This window comes from Rhopilema esculentum, chromosome 17 (assembly GCF_057945365.1).
Source record: "Rhopilema esculentum isolate cy_ngs chromosome 17, ASM5794536v1, whole genome shotgun sequence".
In the NCBI taxonomy this organism is placed as follows: Eukaryota; Metazoa; Cnidaria; class Scyphozoa; order Rhizostomeae; family Rhizostomatidae; genus Rhopilema; species Rhopilema esculentum.
The window spans coordinates 3,348,729-3,368,285 of NC_142831.1; the positions used below are offsets into that span (position 1 = coordinate 3,348,729).

At 35.8% G+C, this 19,557-nt stretch overlaps 2 protein-coding genes and 1 long non-coding RNA gene across 4 annotated transcripts; 2 read left to right on the plus strand and 1 right to left on the minus strand.

Moving 5' to 3' along the window:
- The first annotated feature begins 113 nt into the window (after positions 1–113).
- Positions 114–7,531, plus strand: LOC148958150 (uncharacterized). The gene is made up of 5 exons (XM_089113337.1): positions 114–2,673; positions 3,582–3,627; positions 4,478–4,760; positions 6,196–6,447; positions 7,001–7,531. Exons 1-5 carry the CDS (start codon positions 1,789–1,791, stop codon positions 7,287–7,289), a joined length of 1,755 nt encoding a protein of 584 aa, XP_088969463.1. The 5' UTR covers positions 114–1,788; the 3' UTR covers positions 7,290–7,531.
- LOC148958151 (uncharacterized) lies at positions 6,599–17,073 on the minus strand. The gene is made up of 2 exons (XR_016144817.1): positions 16,067–17,073; positions 6,599–11,078 (listed from the first exon to the last, which is right to left on the minus strand). It is a non-coding gene; the product is annotated as an uncharacterized LOC148958151 (long non-coding RNA).
- On the plus strand, positions 12,449–19,321 carry LOC148958152 (uncharacterized). Of its 2 annotated transcripts, none has more exons than XM_089113339.1 (5): positions 12,449–14,117; positions 15,026–15,071; positions 15,857–16,136; positions 17,067–17,318; positions 18,791–19,321. In XM_089113339.1, exons 1-5 carry the CDS (start codon positions 13,233–13,235, stop codon positions 19,077–19,079), a joined length of 1,752 nt encoding a protein of 583 aa, XP_088969465.1. In that variant the 5' UTR covers positions 12,449–13,232; the 3' UTR covers positions 19,080–19,321. The 2 variants fall into 2 exon arrangements, with proteins under 2 accessions (XP_088969465.1, XP_088969464.1); XM_089113338.1 differs by having other exon boundaries at positions 12,450–14,117; positions 15,854–16,136.
- Positions 19,322–19,557: the final 236 nt, after the last annotated feature.

The following is a 19,557-nucleotide window of genomic DNA, read 5'->3' on the forward strand; positions in this document are numbered from 1 at the left end:
GAGGTCGGCATGGCCCCCCCCCCACTTTTTTCTATAGCAAGTAGTTTTAAAGCTGCAGTAAAAGGGGTAAGAAGCCTTTGCCCCCTACTTTTTTAGCCTTGCCCCCCCCACCCAATTTCGAATTCGTGGCACGGGCCCTGTTTGTGTGTATAATGTAGTTTAATTTTAATTGTATGTTGTGCCATTTCAAATCATGAGAACTGAACTGAACTGATATTGCAGTATCAACTTGATATATTTCAATTAATCATGAGACAAATTATAACAACAAATATTTTATAGATAATAACAAGTTGGCACCATTGTCAGCCATGGTTGAGCAATGGTTTTTTCGCAGGGGCAAAAGTGAGGCTTTGTTGGACCATGGTTTGATCATGGTCGAGAGACATGGTTGAATCATGGCTCGATCATAGCAAGTGACATGGTTGAATCATGGTTCGATCATGGTCAAGTGACATGGTTGAACCGTGTTTGAACCATGTTTCAAACCAAGTTTACAAACATGCAATTCCTGTAAAAATTCAAATTTGTATTTTCAAAAATCCAAATGTTTATATGGTTGAACCCTTGACCTAAATTGCCAAAATGGCTATATGCCATGGTCTAACCATGGAAAATAAACATGGTTGAAAATAAACATGGTTGAGCTGTGGTTAAGCCAAGGTTCAACAATGAGCAGATAAGCATGGTTTGGCTATGATCTAACCATGGTTTAATCTGAAATCATAAAAAGAACTGAAAATTTCAAAATTGTTTAAAATAATCGTGAACATTTCAACTTTGTTCAATATATTAATATTGCTCAAGCAAATTTATGAGAAAGTAAACATTTTGAAATGTTAGACATGGTTCAGCAATGGTTGAGCAATGGGTCCCATTGGAAATTCATGGTTCTACCATGGTTAACCATGGTCATTTCATTGCTCAACCATGGTGGGCAATGGTTGAAAACCATTGTGCAAGCATGGTGTCACCATTCTCAGCCATGGTTTATCAATGTTTTTTTCGCAGGGGAGCCCATGTGCCTGTGGTTACATTTGCTGCACTGTTGTTTGGTTTCTGGGTCAAAACTGTAGATCCAGGCTTTTGACCTCACTCCGCCAAATCTCTGGGTCATTGCATGGTACCTCTGTAGATACATCCTGTTTTTGTTCATGTGTCAGCCTGGGTCTCCCTGGCTCATGTGGGAGGGACTCCCTGGCTGAAACCTTGACAAAGGTTATTGTGCAGGATGTTGGTCACTTTTCCTGACTGAAATCCCCACATCCTCTGGAATCTGCAGCACAGTGACTTTTTCATCCTCCTCTACTAGCTTCCTTGCTGACATTATGTGTTTCAATTGTGGCTATTACTGGGTATCCAGAGTAGGGTCTGTTTCTGATCTCTATTTGATGGTGTTTGCCTCTTTGAAACACTGAAAACCAGTCATAAACAGCTGACTCTGAAGGTGTTTCATCAGATGAGTCTTTCCTGCTGAAGTCTTAAAAATAATAGCCTGTAACCATCCAGATATGTTGAAGCTCCTTGACTGAATTGTGAAACCACAAACTATCAATTTTTAAAACACATCTGTGTTGATTTCTTTTTGTTATGCAAAGGAATTTTTTTAAAAATGAGTTCGAGCCTTGCTCGGGTCGGTTATTTTCCCGCACTCTCTATTAATTATCTTCGAAATCCTGTTGTCTGTAAACAATTCATAAGTGTTTTTTAAAAATGCAATTCATAAGTGTTTTTTAAAATGCAATTCATTAAATAACTGTTAAGTTTGATTTTACAGGAGCAGAGTTAATGATGTCAAGGCTTGATCAGTATGAATTTATGAAAAAGTCTTTTATAAATAAAGAAGCAATCAGAAAAGGGAATTATGTAGAGGCATGTGATTGCTTTAGGTTCCAGCTCAATGTTGTCTTGAGGGAGAAAAATCCAAGCCCTGGAGAGGAATTGCAGAAAGAAACAATTCAGTACTTGAAGTTAATGCTTGATACTGCGGAGCAAAAAGAAAACAAGATTCTTAAAAGCTACACTTTGAACTTCTTAGGTAGACAATATAATCTAGCAGAACAATTCCAGGAAGCTCTCTTATGTTTTCAACAGAACATACCCTTGTCAAGTAAAGTGAAAAATCCAGATCTTCAAGGCAGAGCTTTTATAGGTTGTGGATATGCATATTTTCACCTTAAGCACTATGAACTTGCAATTGAAAGTTACAAGAGAGCTATCAAAAATGTTGAAAGCACTTACAATAGTTCAAGACTATTAATTGCAACTACATTCCTTGGGAGATGCTATCTTGGAATGGGAAAATGGAATGAGGCGATGGACTTGTTCAGGATAGCAATGGAAAAGGGAGGAGAGAAAGGTGATCTGTCAAAGGACTTGCTTTGTTACATATTGTCAGGTTTTGGAAAGATTTATGCTCAAAATGGAAGGTATGAAGAAGCAGTATCTCATTTAGAACCAGCTGTGAATCTTGCCTCAAGGCTCCATTTTGATAGAGAACAAGCAGACTTGCTTTTGTGTTTGAGTAATGCTACATTTAACATGGGACTACACGATAAGGCCTTGGCACATGTCAATGTTGCAATACAAATTGGAAAAACTTTAAAAGATGATGCTTTTGTAAAAGAGGCTGAAGTTTTCAAAGAGGATATCAATAGAAAGCCAAAAAATGAAGTAAGTTATGGGGCATATACATTGACATGTTAACTTCATATAAATATGTATGTTGCTTGTGGTACTTCATCCAGAATAACAATAATATAGTTAGCAAATAAATTTAGTACTGGTCAGAATGAAAATATGATAGTTTGATTGTTAAAAACACGACAATCAAACTATTATATTTTAACAATCAAACTATTATATTCTCATTCTGGTACTAAATTTATTTGCTAAACTATATTGTCATTATTATGTTAATTACATAGCTGCTTACTTCAATGTGTCATTTATCAGTTGTTTTGAGGAGCATGCATGTCTCTGGTCAAGTCCACTGGGGATTGTTGGTTCTGTTACTCTACAAGGATTTGACAAATACACACTGTAAATTAAACTTTTTTGCATATTTTGAGGGGCATCTTATTAGAAGATATCTACAAAGCATATCATTGTACCACCAAGGTATACATAGGAATAACAGTTGGCCATTATTTCAGAAAAAGAACCCATTGTTTGAATGTTTGAACCATACGTCAAAAATAGTATGCCTCTTCGAAGGGCATACAAAAACACAAAGAAGTGGCTAGAAACTGTAATAAAACTCGATATAAATACAAATGCAATGGCACATTTACCTCATCAGGGCTTGCTTTTTTTAAAGGTGGTCTTGTTTTTTTAAAAGAGACCCTTCCACTGAGATATGGAGGTAAATTGAGAGCTTTTGAGTTAGTCTTTCTCTATTTTTTTCTTGGTTAGATTAATTGCTGAAAGTTATGGATAAAAATTTCACCCAGTGCCAACAATTCTTTCAATGTGGGTAGGTCATCAAGTTAAGAAACACAGTTTCTTGTTGAAATTTACCCAAAAATCTAGATTTTATAAAAATAATATTTATTTGAGTGCTTCTGGATGTTCTCTTCTAGGAGAATACTGAAACAGAAGCAAAGGAACAGGATAAAAACAGAAAAGGTAGCTTGAGATACCCAAAAACAGCATTCTACCATGTTAGCTGGTTATATTTGTATTATTCTGTTTCAGAAGTGTTACATCACCCTTTTCACCAGAAACATTTTTGTAGACTCAAAAGATATCGTGTTTAATTTCTTGTTAATTAAATTTCTTGTTTTTTACCTAAGAACAATATTTTTTCTTGTACAATTTATGTTTGAGAAAGTCTCATTCTACCAGGTAGCAATTATTAGATGATGGAATAGTGAGCTTTAGAAATATTCACCTCATTTTAATAGGTTTTTATTGCTAAATGACAATTCTTTCTTGGGTCTGTGTTATGTTCTTGTAATAAAAACCACGTGTAATAGCAGACCTGTCAACCCTGCTGGTTTTGCCAGGAGACTCCAGGTTTTGCTTGCTTTCTCTTGGTCTCCCAGTTTTTTATGATTTTCTACCTGGTTTTCCTTGTCTTTCAGCAGAGGTTCTCTTATAACAAAAATGATTGAAATGACTTTCTTCTCAACAAAGTTATTTGTTAGTGTTTACAGCTTAACGAAAACGATAAAAAACACCAGGAAGACGCTACCCATGATAATTGTTGTCATTAACTGTTTGTGCATTATGATTTTTTTAGAGGTGTGCTGTTTATAAATTCAGCAAATTCCAGGGATCTCCCTGTTTTTGGACGGATTTCCCTGTTTTTGGCTAAATCTCCCTGTTTTTCTTACCAAAAAATCTTAAATCTCGAGGTTTTGAAAATTTTAGGTTGACAGGTCTGCAATAGAGTAGTAAGAAGAACTGAGAAAACCTTTTATTTAACTAAAGAATGTTGCATGTCAATTGTCAAACATCTTAATTCATGTTTTAGAAGAAGATTATAAGCCTGGCAATGAGGTTATTGAAGCATTGGTTTGTCCCATCTGCTTAGAAATCGCAGAAAAAGCAGTTGAAACAAGCTGCTGTCACAACGTTTATTGTGAGAAATGTTTATCTATGGTTGTAAATGGTTCTTGCCCACAATGTCGAAATGAATTTCAAATTTTGGCATCACATGTTTGCCGAAGGATGATTGGAAACTTACCTGCGGTTTGTTCTTTTATTGGATGCACTGCTAAACTCATTAGATCTGAGCTGAATGACCACGTGCAAAGGTATTGTATACAATGTGAGCCAAAGTATTGCACTACCCTTCACGAAATGACAGCACTGCTGCAAACAACTTTTTAGTTGACCAAATTTCAAATTGCTTTGGAAAGTTTCATAAAAGATGTCTATGTTAATATTGATGGACAATGGTACTAAAGGGATGGTACTAAAAATGGCAAATGCTAGAATATTCTTTTTTTGAACGTTATTCACAATTGAAAAAACTTAGTATCCAGACAGTTTCGAATTTTTTTGCGAATTTGTTGTGAAAATAAATTGTTTACATGTTTCAAAAGCAATTTTCTTCAGAACTTTTTTATGAATTGCCTCGAAACTTTTCTTGAAACTTCCTTTCAAACTATTTTCCGTCTAAATAATTCAAGTTTATTGATATGTAAACAAAGAGTCTAGAAATGTTGTTTTTCGTAATAATGGGAAAACTGTCGTAAGTTGGCCAAATGTCTGCTCGCAATTTTCGGTGAAGCAATAGTCACATCTTACACAAAGCCGTTACTTCATCCTCGAACCGATGCAAAACTTTCCCGCTTATATTGTATTGTTTACAATCTCATCTTACAGTGTTTTTCTTAATAACTTTCTCGATGGCAAAATAGATTTTATAGAAAAAATAGGTAGCGAGAAATAGGTGGTCTGGATGGAAAAAAGATTCATTTCCGTTTGGGTGATGGCTTTGTGTGTACTCTAAGGTCCTTAATAGAAGGGGGGACGCTTATTAATTTTCCGATTTTTTTCTGACCCCACCGAAGCCTATATGGACCCCCCCCGTTATTAATTTTCATATGCAATCGTTTATATCCGTTATTTCATTTGTCCTTTGTTCTTTCAGGCGTGCAATTTCTGTAAAGTTTCTATTAAATGAAAAGGTTGCATTGTACAAAAGTTTTAACATAGAAAAGAAGTATAACATCCGAAAAAATTTTCATAGGCCTGGCTGATGTACAGAATGATAATTGGGCTGCTCATGTTAGTAATACAACAATACATTATTACATGGTGATAATTGTCATTTTGCTATCGATTGACCCCAAAAAAGAATCATCACGTGATTTTTCAGATTTTTCACATTTCCGACCCCCCCACTTACTAGGACCCCCCCGCTTATTTATTTTTTGAAAAATTTCTGACCCCCCCAACTATCAAGACCCCCTCTTCTATTAAGGACCTTAGAGTAGAAGCATTCATTCTCAAATAGGTGCTTTATAGATAAGCAAATATTTGGAACTGGCATTAAATTTTGCAGATCTGTCTCTTGCTCTCATTTGCTCCCTAAGAGTAGCAATTTTTCTGCTACCTGTTGTATCATGTGGATTGTTGACTCTATTCGTTGCACTTGTTTCCATAAATTATCTTCGCATATGTTGGGTCAGCGAATAAATTTTATATGGCCTATACTTTGCAACCTTAATATTCCTTTTTTAGATGTGAGCATCGTCTGTACAAATGCCCAGCAACAAAATGTCTGTTTGAGGGGCTAAAAGAAAACTATCTGCTGCATTTGATACAAGAGCATAAGGAGGACGTGGTTAAAAGGTCTGCCAACCTTTTCAGTATGGAACAAACCAGTGAACAAACTAATGATAGGATTCGCGCCAAAGTGAACGAGGCTGGAAGAGAATGTCGACTTGGCTCTACTGGAAAATACTATTGCGGATTTGCTGTTGGTCCTTTGAGGTAAAGTATCTTTATATCAGAGAAATTTTTTTTTAAATTTGAATTGTTCACAGTTCAGAAACACAGTTCAGTCCAGTAGTGTTTATGTAGCTATGAATCTTTATCAATTGTCACTGGATTCAGAGCTTGAGTCTGAAAGCTTATATTCACCCCCCCCCCCCCCCCCCCTCCAAATACAGCTTGAGTTGTAAGCTGCTTTCCACTCTTTAGTCAGTAAATTTTGTTCTATTGATGCAGAACATGTGTGTCGTCTTTCCATTTTAAAGGGGGGAGGGCTACAAAAACTTGTTTTTGCATTAAGGGGGAGCATTGTAGCTGTATGAAATTGAGCGGGTAAGAAAATTATTGCACTCTCCCAAAAGTATCTTCCGCACAACTCCTCGCAATTTAAATCACTGGTCCCTTGGAATTTTGGCAATTCAAGAAATTCAGGTTTGTGCAGATAGAAGACGCTTGTTTTCTTATCTTGGGATTTCATTTGTCGTCCTGTTTTATCGTTAAATCTTTATATATCTTAATACTAAACTTATTACGGTTGATTGATTTGCTGTAGATGCGATTGTTGTGATATCTACTGTGGTCCTGAGAATGGTTGCAACTGTGCCGCGTGCATGAAACTGGACATCAAGTCTTTCAGGCTCACCAAAGGCTGGTACGTCAACAGGGACGGATGCGTATGTCAACAAAACACAGAAAATGGCAATGTTTACTGTGGGCGACTTGCAATAACACCTTCCGAGGATTCAGATGGGTTCTGTGGACCGGACGTTGGCTCAAACTGTGATGCCTGTCGCATTTTGCAAAATCAGTTGAGAGATAGATATGCATATATCTGGGAGTAATCTGGCTCTTGAGTTTGACGACCCGTGTCTAAAGAGTTTTCGATAACTTTTAACCAATTTAGCAAAATCATTTTTGTATTGTTCGCTTTATAACACCCTCTACAACGGCTTCCGCTGTCACAGCTCATGAAAATGGATCATTACAAAGCTTTTCCAAATGTCAAATTTGATAAAACAATTTATTTCAGTACCAGAAATAGAATAGTCAATATGTGATTGATGTCAAGAGATTTTTACAACTATTTCTTTTCTTTTCTTGTCTTCGTCAGCTTTTTGTTGTCAACTAGTTAAAAGTTGTTTCTTTTATATAATTATTTAATTAACTATTAATGTCAATTCAATCTAGGCATGAAAATCTAAAGACAGTGGGCCATCTATTTGAAATATTAATTTTGTTAGCACACTGTAAATTATATCAATGTATCAAATATATGAGGAGCGCCCCAAGGAGGGGGGTCAGGGGACTTTTCCCCTTCAATTTGCCGCAATATATACTGATTAAAATTATTTTCCTTCTCCATGACTCTGCCGCTTGAAAATCAAGGTGTAGTTCTTGTCTTTTTGTTTCAAATATTTATCAACCATGAACAGTTAATTTCTAACCAACCTTTTAATTAACGTCCTTTAGATCCTGTATGATCCACGTTTCAGCGCATCCATCTCGCTTTAAAGTACATTAACTTCAAAAAGTTTCCGCGTGACAATGTTTCGGACAAATATTTTGACGAATATTTCTTCGACTAAATTCAGTACATGCTTTGACTCTCAATACCGTATAAGGACAAACATATGGAAAATATCAATCGACAAGTCTCAGTGAACGTGATTATGTATGTTGTAACTCGAAATAAGTTAGTTTGTTGCTTGGAGTAGAGTTGAAGTAAGGATTGTGATCGGCGGAATTGTGAAATAAAATACTGATGTATTTGATACAAAATAGTTAGACAAAATGGTGATTTTCTCTTAAACTTCGTCTATCATTAAATATTAAGATAAGGGCACCGCTAGAAATAGTGGTCCCAACATAATAACGAACGAAACGTTAGGTGAAGATTTTGAAAATCGAGAACAATTTTTTTCAATGATGTTCGATGAAATATTTGGCACATTCGACCGGGGCTTTAAAGATGAAAAATTTAGGAGACAACGGTGGTCCCAAAGAATCCATTCTTGGATCGCTGTTGTTTATAGTATAACTGAAATATTTGCCTGCCAACCTGCTTGCAGATTCTTCGATGATTGCCTGCCAACCAACTGCCTTATCACAAGTAAAGTCCTTTTTAGTTGAGAATTATTTTAGTTCAGCGTGTTGTATGTCGAGTAATGAGCAAAAATTAACACAATTAAATAAAGACATTGAACGAATGAAAGCTAAGTACGACGTTTCAAGCATAACTCTTCATCAGCACGTGTTGATGAAGCGTTATGCTTGAAACGTCTTACTTACTTTTCGTCCACGTACAAGGTCAAATTCTGTCACGCGTCTATCTTAGAAGACTGTTCTATATAAGCTCAATATTGTACAGATAGACTACGAAAACTAATAAATTGTTGGGATACATATTACATTAGAACCTCTGAAAACAAATATGAACTAGGTTATCTCAACGCACTGCTCAGTCAGGGTGATCAAACGACCTTAACATTGCACCTAACAATTCTATGAACAAAGAAAGATTAATGTAAGTGCCTGCGCAATGCACCGCAATGAGAAATGGAAATTTCGCGCAAAATTATTGCAAATCAAAAGGCCTTCTTTATGTTGAATAAATTACGAGCTTTCATGACAGAATTAAATGGTTTTCGTGAGCATAATATCAATAAAACTCTCAAGATATGCTTCGTGCAAAACTTGAATTTATCGCGCAAGTTAGGCAAGTGCGAGTTGAGCAAAGTTCAGTCGGAGGGTCTAACGAACTGAGCATCGCTCAACGACACCTCGAACAAAAGAAATATTTAATGACTCTCTCAAAATTTTTGATCGCCGTCAAACATCTCTGAGCAGAACTGAGCAGGGGTGAGCAAAGCTGAGCAAGTGGTCAAACGAACCGAACTTTTCACAGAGTAAGCTACAGAACCGAACTTTTCACAGTGTACAGAATGGGAGCAAAAAAATGGGCAGCCCACTTTTATTCAATCTCATGCACTCTATACTGAATTGGGGATGTGCAAGAAAATCGATCTTAGAACCCCTGAAACGCAACTTACGAAAAGCTATTAGAGTAACTGACTTTGCTCCATATACTGCTCACAGTGACCCCATTTTTAAACGCTTAAGGCTACTGAACTTTGACAAACTATACAAACTTGAGACAGCAAAATTTATGTTCCAAATTAATAAAGACAACAGTTACACTACTCTTGGACATGAATGTCTAAAAACAAAAAAACTTCACCGTTACAATACAAGACAGTCTTCAGGCCTTGGTTTTTCCCTACAAGCAATATCAACCAACTCTAAAATAAATTTTCTTACATTTGACGGTATTAAGCTCTGGAACTCTTTGCCACTAGATCTGAAGGAAGCCAACAACAAAATATCTTTCAAAAATAAAATGAAACACTACCTTTTAGAAAGTCCGACCTAATCGAATATGATGAAAATACCAGCACATACTATAAACCTAATTTTCCCATTTTTTATCTTTAATATAGTTTTCTTTTTCTTTATTCATTTCCCTTGCTTTTTTCTAGTGTTATTTACATTTCTATTATCTCATTCTTACTGTTATGCAAACCAAAATGAATTGTAAACTTGTCGTCAAATCACGTCAACCGGGCACATGGCTTTGATAGCTCTATCTTGAGTTTTTTTCATGTGTCCGTCAGCTGATTTATTCTTATATAGGGTTGTTTTCTCTTTCTTTAATCTTCTTATGTAATTTTGGATTTAATAATTGAATTTTAAACAACTTACCTAAATGACGTAACATGTAATTAATTGATTTGCTGAAAAAATGTTTTTGAGTTTGAGTTTGAGTTTTAGTAGCTGGCGAGTTTTCCAAAAAATTGGTCGACAAGGTGGGCTTGCCCGCCACAGACTAGCCTAACATTCATTGGCGAACATGAAGGCATAAATACTACACAAATTGGCGATAAACAAGGTCTCTAATACCAAAATCTTTAAAACGCCATTAGAAATAATTTGTCAAGAGTAACATAACTTTCAAACCGATGCAAACCATCCACTCAATTTTGAGTGGCGGTAAATGAGAACTTTTTCGGAAGGGGAGAGGGGGGGTTTGAGGGTAAAGAAGCCGACAAAAATTTTGCCCAAATATCTAGCAGGGATGTAGTCGTGAAATTTTAACGGAGGGGGGGGGTCTGGGGACTCTATGAAATTTCTAAGTTGTTCTTTTCATGTAATTATTGCAACGTAATTTTTCATGTAATTTTTTTTGGCAGCCAAAAAAAATTAAATGTGACATTCTAAATATGACCAGAAAATGCATATAAAATATTAAAAGCATCAATAAGATAAACTTTTTTTAGAATTAATGACCCATTGGTTGGATTTTGAAGTGACACATTTTTGGTTGTCATACTTTGTGTATATTTTCATGCATACAAAGTTTGCAATGCGATTAAATCTGTCAATTGTTCTCTTTTTCTTTTCTGGTTTAATCGACAATAGTTGACCTGTAGTAAAGTAACAATTCTAAACAGCTTCCTTTGCGTTACATGGTTCTTGGCTATGTCCAAGCACAAGCCGCGTCCCTCTGAATCCCCCTGAGTCCCCCCCACCACCGAGGGACAATTCACTCTTACAAATAGCGTACGAGATTTTCCCTAAAACAAAAGGACAAAAGGACTATTAAACTTACCAAGAGGGATATCAAGTTTAGAAATAAACCATAAATTAACATTTAAATTCAAAGATGATGCGCATCAGAGATAGATATTTACTAAACTCAGAAAAGCACTACCAATTGGAATTAGGTTAGTAAGTCATTCGCTTTTGTAAAATGTTTAAATCATGACTTTTAGACAAAAATTACAATTAGCTGATTGTTACTGTAATTAACTTTGAAAAACAAATCAATCAAATTATTAGTCATAATTGCTAAAAGGGTGCTGTTTCCTCTTTTAGGTTATCTACTGAGAGAGTTCCTTCTGAAGAATTTCCCTTGCATACAATCACTGTCTCTTTTATAATCTCTTGCATCTTTCATATAATTGGTAGTTTTTTGGTAATTATATTTGTCAGAGCCTGTGCCACCAGAGGTCGGCATGGCCCCTCCCCACTTTTTTCTATAGCAAGTAGTTTTAAAGCTGCAGTAAAAGGGGTAAGAAGCCTTTGCCCCCTACTTTTTTAGCCTTGCCCCCCCCACCCAAATTCGAATTCGTGGCACGGGCCCTGTTTGTGTGTATAATGTAGATTAATTTTAATTGTATGTTGTGCCATTTCAAATCATGAGAACTGAACTGAACTGATATTGCAGTATCAACTTGATATATTTCAATTAATTATGAGACAAATTATAACAACAAATATTTTATAGATAATAACAAGTTGGCACCATTGTCAGCCATGGTTGAGCAATGGTTTTTTCGCAGGGGCAAAAGTAAGGCTTTGTTGGACCATGGTTTGATCATGGTCGAGAGACATGGTTGAATCATGGCTCGATCATAGCAAGTGACATGGTTGAATCTCGGATCAATCATGGTCAAGTGACATGGTTGAACCGTGTTTGAACCATGTTTCAAACCAAGTTTACAAACATGCAATTCCTGTAAAAATTCAAATTTGTATTTTCAAAAATCCAAATGTTTATATGGTTGAACCCTTGACCTAAATTGCCAAAATGGCTATATGCCATGGTCTAACCATGGAAAATAAACATGGTTGAAAATAAACATGGTTAAGCTGTGGTTAAGCCAAGGTTCAACAATGAGCAGATAAGCATGGTTTGGCTATGGTCTAACCATGGTTTAATCTGAAATCATAAAAAGAACTGAAAATTTCAAAATTGTTTAAAATAATCATGAACATTTCAACTTTGTTCAATATCTTAATATTGCTCAAGCAAATTTATGAGAAAGTAAAAATTTTGAAATGTTAGACATGGTTCAGCAATGGTTGAGCAATGGGTCCCATTGGAAATTCATGGTTCTACCATGGTTAACCATGGTCATTTCATTGCTCTACCATGGTGGGCAATGGTTGAAAACCATTGTGCAAGCATGGTGTCACCATTCTCAGCCATGGTTTATCAATGTTTTTTTCGCAGGGGAGCCCATGTGCCTGTGGTTACATTTGCTGCACTGTTGTTTGGTTTCTGGGTCAAAACTGTAGATCCAGGCTTTTGACCTCACTCCGCCAAATCTCTGGGTCATGTGGGAGGGACTCCCTGGCTGAAACCTTGACAAAGGTTATTGTGCAGGATGTTGGTCACTTTTCCTGACTGAAATCCCCACATCCTCTGGAATCTGCAGCACAGTGACTTTTTCATCCTCCTCTACTAGCGTCCTTGCTGACATTATGTGTTTCAGTTGTGGCTAATACTGGGTATTCAGAGTAGGGTCTATTTCTGATCTCTATTTGATGGTGTTTGCCTCTTTGAAACACTGAAAACCAGTCATAAACAGCTGACTCTGAAGGTGTTTCATCAGATGAGTCTTTCCTGCTGAAGTCTTAAAAATAATAGCCTGTAACCATCCAGATATGTTAAAGCTCCTTGACTGAATTGTGAAACCACAAACTATCCATTTTTAAAACACATCTGTGTTGATTTCTTTTTGTTATGCAAAGGAATTTTTTTAAAAATGAGTTCGAGCCTCGCTAGGGTCGGTTATTTTCCCGCACTCTCTATTAATTATCTTCGAAATCCTGTTGTCTGTAAACAATTCATAAGTGTTTTTTTAAAAATGCAATTCATAAGTGTTTTTTAAAATGCAATTCATTAAATAACTGTTAAGTTTGATTTTACAGGAGCAGAGTTAATGATGTCAAGGCTTGATCAGTATGAATTTATGAAAAAGTCTTTTATAAATAAAGAAGCAATCAGAAAAGGGAATTATGTGGAGGCATGTGATTGCTTTAGGTTCCAGCTCAATGTTGTCTTGAGGGAGAAAAATCCAAGCACTGGAGCAGAATTGCAGAAAGAAACAATTCAGTACTTGAAGTTAATGCTTGATACTGCGGAGCAAAAAGAAAACAAGATTCTTAAAAGCTACACTTTGAACTTCTTAGGTAGACAATATAATCTAGCAGAACAATTCCAGGAAGCTCTCTTATGTTTTCAACAGAACATACCCTTGTCAAGTAAAGTGAAAAATCCAGATCTTCAAGGCAGAGCTTTTATAGGTTGTGGATATGCATATTTTCACCTTAAGCACTATGAACTTGCAATTGAAAGTTACAAGAGAGCTATCAAAAATGTTGAAAGCACTTACAATAGTTCAAGACTATTAATTGCAACTACATTCCTTGGGAGATGCTATCTTGGAATGGAAAAATGGAATGAGGCGATGGACTTGTTCAGGATAGCAATGGAAAAGGGAGGAGAGAAAGGTGATCTGTCAAAGGACTTGCTTTGTTACATATTGTCAGGTTTTGGAAAGATTTATGCTCAAAATGGAAGGTATGAAGAAGCAGTATCTCATTTAGAACCAGCTGTGAATCTTGCCTCAAGGCTCCATTTTGATAGAGAACAAGCAGACTTGCTTTTGTGTTTGAGTAACGCTACATTTAACATGGGACTACACGATAAGGCCTTGGCACATGTCAATGTTGCAATACAAATTGGAAAAACTTTAAAAGATGATGCTTTTGTAAAAGAGGCTGAAGTTTTCAAAGAGGATATCAATAGAAAGCCAAAAAATGAAGTAAGTTATGGGGCATATACATTGACATGTTAACTTCATATAAATATGTATGTTGCTTGTGGTACTTCATCCAGAATAACAATAATATAGTTAGCCAATAAATTTAGTACTGGTCAGAATGAAAATATGATAGTTTGATTGTTAAAAACACGACAATCAAACTATTATATTTTAACAATCAAACTATTATATTCTCATTCTGGTACTAAATTTATTTGCTAAACTATATTGTCATTATTATGTTAATTACATAGCTGCTTACTTCAATGTGTCATTTATCAGTTGTTTTGAGGAGCATGCATGTCTCTGGTCAAGTCCACTGGGGATTGTTGGTTCTGTTACTCTACAAGGATTTGACACATACACACTGTAAATTAAACTTTTTTGCATATTTTGAGGGGCATTTTATTAGAAGATATCTACAAAGCATATGATTGTACCACCAAGGTATACATAGGAATAACAGTTGGCCATTATTTCAGAAAAAGAACCCATTGTTTGAATGTTTGAACCATACGTCAAAAATAGTATGCCTCTTCGAGGGGCATACAAAAACACAAAGAAGTGGCTAGAAACTGTAATAAAACTCGATATAAATACAAATGCAATGGCACATTTACCTCATCAGGGCTTGCTTTTTTTAAAGGTGGTCTTGTTTTTTTAAAAGAGACCCTTCCACTGAGATATGGAGGTAAATTGAGAGCTTTTGAGTTAGTCTTTCTCTATTTTTTTCTTGGTTAGATTAATTGCTGAAAGTTATGGATAAAAATTTCACCCAGTGCCAACAATTCTTTCAATGTGGGTAGGTCATCAAGTTAAGAAACACAGTTTCTTGTTGAAATTTACCCAAAAATCTAGATTTTATAAAAATAATATTTATTTGAGTGCTTCTGGATGTTCTCTTCTAGGAGAATACTGAAACAGAAGCAAAGGAACAGGATAAAAACAGAAAAGGTAGCTTGAGATACCCAAAAACAGCATTCTACCATGTTAGCTGGTTATATTTGTATTATTCTGTTTCAGAAGTGTTACATCACCCTTTTCACCAGAAACATTTTTGTAGACTCAAAAGATATCGTGTTTAATTTCTTGTTAATTAAATTTCTTGTCTTTTACCTAAAAACAATATTTTTTCTTGTACAATTTATGTTTGAGAAAGTCTCACTCTACCAGGTAGCAATTATTAGATGATGGAATAGTGAGCTTTAGAAATATTCACCAGGTTTTTATTGCTAAATGACAATTCTTTCTTGGGTCTGTGTTATGTTCTTGTAATAAAAACCACGTGTAATAGCAGACCTGTCAATCGTGCTGGTTTTGCCAGGAGACTCCAGGTTTTGCTTGCTTTCTCTTGGTCTCCCGGTTTTTTATGATTTTCTACCTGATTTTCTACTAAGTTATTTGTTAGTGTTTACAGCTTAACGAAAACGATAAAAAACATCAGGAAGACGCTACCCATGATAATTGTTGTCATTAACTGTTTGTCCAACATGATTTTTTAGAGGTATGTTGTTTATAAATTCAGAAAATTCCAGGGATCTCCCTGTTTTTGGACGGATCTCCCTGTTTTTGGCTAAATCTCCCTGTTTTTCTTACCAGAAAATCTTAAATCTCGAGGGTTCGAAAATTTTAGGTTGACAGGTCTGCAATAGAGTAGTAAGAAGAACTGAGAAACCCTTTTATTTAACTAAAGAATGTTGCATATCAATTGTCAAACATCTTAATTCATGTTTTAGAAGAAGATTATCAGCCTGGCAATGAGGTTATTAAAGCATTGGTTTGTCCCATCTGCTTAGAAATCGCAGAAAAAGCAGTTGAAACAAGCTGCTGTCACAACGTTTATTGTGAGAAATGTTTATCTATGGTTATAAATGGCTCTTGCCCACAATGTCGAAATGAATTTCAAATTTTGGCATCACATGTTTGCCGAAGGATGATTGGAAACTTACCTGCGGTTTGTTCTTTTATTGGATGCACTGCTAAACTCATTAGATCTGAGCTGAATGACCACGAGCAAAGGTATTGTATACAATGTGAGCCAAAGTATTGCACTACCCTTCACGAAATGACAGCACTGCTGCAAACAACTTTTTAGTTGACCAAATTTCAAATTGCTTTGGAAAGTTTCATAAAAGATGTTAATATTGATGGACAATGGTACTAAAGGGATGGTACTAAAAATGGCAAATGCTAGAATATTCTTTTTTTAAACGTTATTCACAATTGAAAAAACTTAGTATCCAGACAGTTTCGAATTTTTTTGCGAATTTGTTGTGAAAATAAATTGTTTACATGCTTCAAAAGCAATTTTCTTCAGAACTTTTTTATGAATTGCCTCGAAACTTTTCTTGAAACTTCCTTTCAAACTATTTTTCGTCTAAATAATTCAAGTTTATTGATATGTAAACAAAGAGTCTAGAAATGTTGTTTTTCGTAATAATGGGAAAATTGTCGTAAGTTGGCCAAATGTCTGCTCGCAATTTTCGGTGAAGCAATAGTCACATCTTACACAAAGCCGTTACTTCATCCTCGAACCGCTGCAAAACTTTCCCTCTTATATTGTATTGTTTACAATCTCATCCTACAGTGTTCTTCTTAATAACTTTCTCGATGGCAAAATAGATTTTATAGATAAAATAGGTAGCGAGAAATAGGTGGTCTGGATGGAAAAAATATTCATTTCCGTTTGGCTTTGTATGTAGAAGCCTTCATCCTCAAATAAGTGCTTTTTAGATAAGCAAATATTTGGAACTGGCATTAAATTTTGCAGATCTGTCTCTTGCTCTCATTTGCTCCCTAAGAGTAGCAATTTTTCTGCTACCTGTTGTATCATGTGGATTGTTGACTCTATTCGTTGCACTTGTTTCCATAAATTATCTTCGCATATGTTGGGTCAGCGAATAAATTTTATATGGCCTATACTTTGCAACCTTAATATTCCTTTTTTAGATGTGAGCATCGTCTGTACAAATGCCCAGCACCAAAATGTCTCTTTGAGGGGCTAAAAGAAAACTATCTGCTGCATTTGATACAAGAGCATAAGGAGGACGTGGTTAAAAGGTCTGCCAACCTTTTCAGTATGGAACAAACCAGTGAACAAACTAATGATAGGATTCACGCCAAGGTGAACGAGGCTGGAAGACAATGTCGACTTGGCTCTACTGGAAAATACTATTGTGGATTTGCTGTTGGTCCTTTGAGGTAAAGTATCTTTATATCAGAGAAAATATTTTTTTAAATTTGAATTGTTGATAAGGCTAGTCAGATCAATATTACCTTCCTGAAGTTCCAGCCCAAATTTGATATATTCTGATTAATCTGCAACCCTTTTAGATATATCCAGCGGCCGATCTATACTTATTGTGTAAGGTGCCATGATATATTGTCGTTTCTCACTCTAAATTCTATGCATTGGGTTACTTGGGTCTTTTAAAAAAGACATAGCGGGGCATGTGCATACCCATATTGCCACCCAAAATATCTTGTAACTTCGCCTAAAACCTTTTGCACTTCAAAATTCTTGTGAAAGGTTCAACAGGAATAATTTCCAATCATTTGTAAAAATATTCATTCTACAAGATTATGCGCAATGCGCAATGTAGGGTTTTTTTATCCTCTTGGGGTTAACCTAACTCAACCAAAGCCTACGTCATCAGTTCCAAAGAAAATTGGGCCTAGCAATAAGCACCTGACGTTTATTTACGTGTTAATTAAAAATAAAAGTCATTGAGTCTCTTACCTCCTGGTACAGGAAAAAAGAATTCTTGTATGATATATTTGTTGAAATATCTTCAGTCTAAAACAAAAAAGGTGATATTGAGGGGACCGTCTAAAATTCTTTCAGGGGGCAGATGAAAATTAGTAAACAAGAGGGGGCCTGAAAATTTCAGTCGAAACTTAAAGCTATCATTTCATTTAGAACTATATTACACTATTATTGAGGGAAATTGGCGGATAGTAGGGTGATTCCCAGGACAAATTGTTTTCCAGCAGACCAACGCGTTTAACCCTGTGCTTGTGCTATTCATGGCTTGTCCTCTTCAGGTTTGGTGATTTCTTTACATGAGGTAGTCTTTTTGTGCAATGGTCTGTGCGGGATGAAGAAACTCCAAAGAAATGTTACAGGCTCTTAGCGTACAATGAAAACTAGTTCTAAATAATATTCGCCATTATAGTTGAAACACAGTTCATTTCAGTAGTGTTTATGTAGCTATGAATCTTTATCAATTGTCACTTGATTCAGAGCTTGAGTCTGAAAGCTTATATTCACCCCCCCCCCCCCCAATTCAGCTTGAGTTGTAAGCTGCTTTCCACTCTTTACTCAGTAAATTTTGTTCTATTTATGCAGAACATGTGTGTCGTCTTTCCATTTTAAAGTGGGGAGGGCTACAAAAACTTATTCTTGAACTAAGGGGCAGCATTGTAGCTGTATGAAATTGAGCGGGCAAGAAAATTCTTGCCCTCTCCCAAAAGTATCTTCCGCACAACTCCTCGAAATTTAAATCTCTGGTCCCTTTGAATTACTTGGCTCATTTTGGCAATTCAAGAAATTCAGGTTTATGCAGATAGAAGTCGTTTGTTTTCTTATCTTGGGATTTCATTTGTCTTGTTTTATCGTTAAATCTTTATATATCTTAATACTAAACTTATTACGGTTGATTGATTTGCTGTAGATGCGATTGTTGTGATATCTACTGTGGTCCTGAGAATGGTTGCAACTGTGCCGCGTGCATGAAACTGGACATCAAGTCTTTCAGGCTCACCAAAGGCTGGTACGTCAACAGGGACGGATGCGTATGCCAACAAAACACAGAAAATGGCAATGTTTACTGTGGGCGACTTGCAATAACACCTTCCGAGGATTCAGATGGGTTCTGTGGACCGGATGTTGGTTCAAACTGTGATGCCTGTCGCATTTTGCAAAATCAGTTGAGAGATAGATATGCATATATCTGGGAGTAATCTGGCTCTTGAGTTTGACGACCCGTGTCTAAAGAGTTTTCGATAACTTTTAACCAATTTAGCAAAATCATTTTTGTATTGTTCGCTTTATAACACCCTCTACAACGGCTTCCGCTGTCACAGCTCATGAAAATGGATCATTACAAAGCTTTTCCAAATGTCAAATTTGATAAAACAATTTATTTCAGTACCAGAAATAGAATAGTCAATATGTGATTGATGTCAAGAGATTTTTACAACTATTTCTTTTCATTGTCTTCGTCAGCTTTTTGTTGTCAACTAGTTAAAAGTTGTTTCTTTTATATAATTGTTTAATTAACTATTAATGTCAATCCAATCTAGGCATGAAAATCTAAAGACAGTGGGCCATCTATTTGAAATATTAATTTTGTTAGCACACTGTAAATTATATCAATGTATCAAATATATGAGGACCGCCCCAAGGGGGGGGTCAGGGGGCTTTTCCCCTTCAATTTGC

What these genes read in the sequence shown, in the direction of transcription:
- LOC148958150 (XM_089113337.1), top strand. Translation starts at nt 1,789, where the DNA reads ATGATGTCAAGGCTTGATCAGTATGAATTTATGAAAAAGTCTTTTATA. An exon ending in ATAGAAAGCCAAAAAATGAA is followed by an intron (nt 2,674 to 3,581) that starts GTAAGTTATGGG and finishes GTTCTCTTCTAG; the next exon opens with GAGAATACTGAAACAGAAGC. An exon ending in ACAGGATAAAAACAGAAAAG is followed by an intron (nt 3,628 to 4,477) that starts GTAGCTTGAGAT and finishes TTCATGTTTTAG; the next exon opens with AAGAAGATTATAAGCCTGGC.
- LOC148958152 (XM_089113338.1), top strand. Translation starts at nt 13,233, where the DNA reads ATGATGTCAAGGCTTGATCAGTATGAATTTATGAAAAAGTCTTTTATA. An exon ending in ATAGAAAGCCAAAAAATGAA is followed by an intron (nt 14,118 to 15,025) that starts GTAAGTTATGGG and finishes GTTCTCTTCTAG; the next exon opens with GAGAATACTGAAACAGAAGC. An exon ending in ACAGGATAAAAACAGAAAAG is followed by an intron (nt 15,072 to 15,853) that starts GTAGCTTGAGAT and finishes TTCATGTTTTAG; the next exon opens with AAGAAGATTATCAGCCTGGC.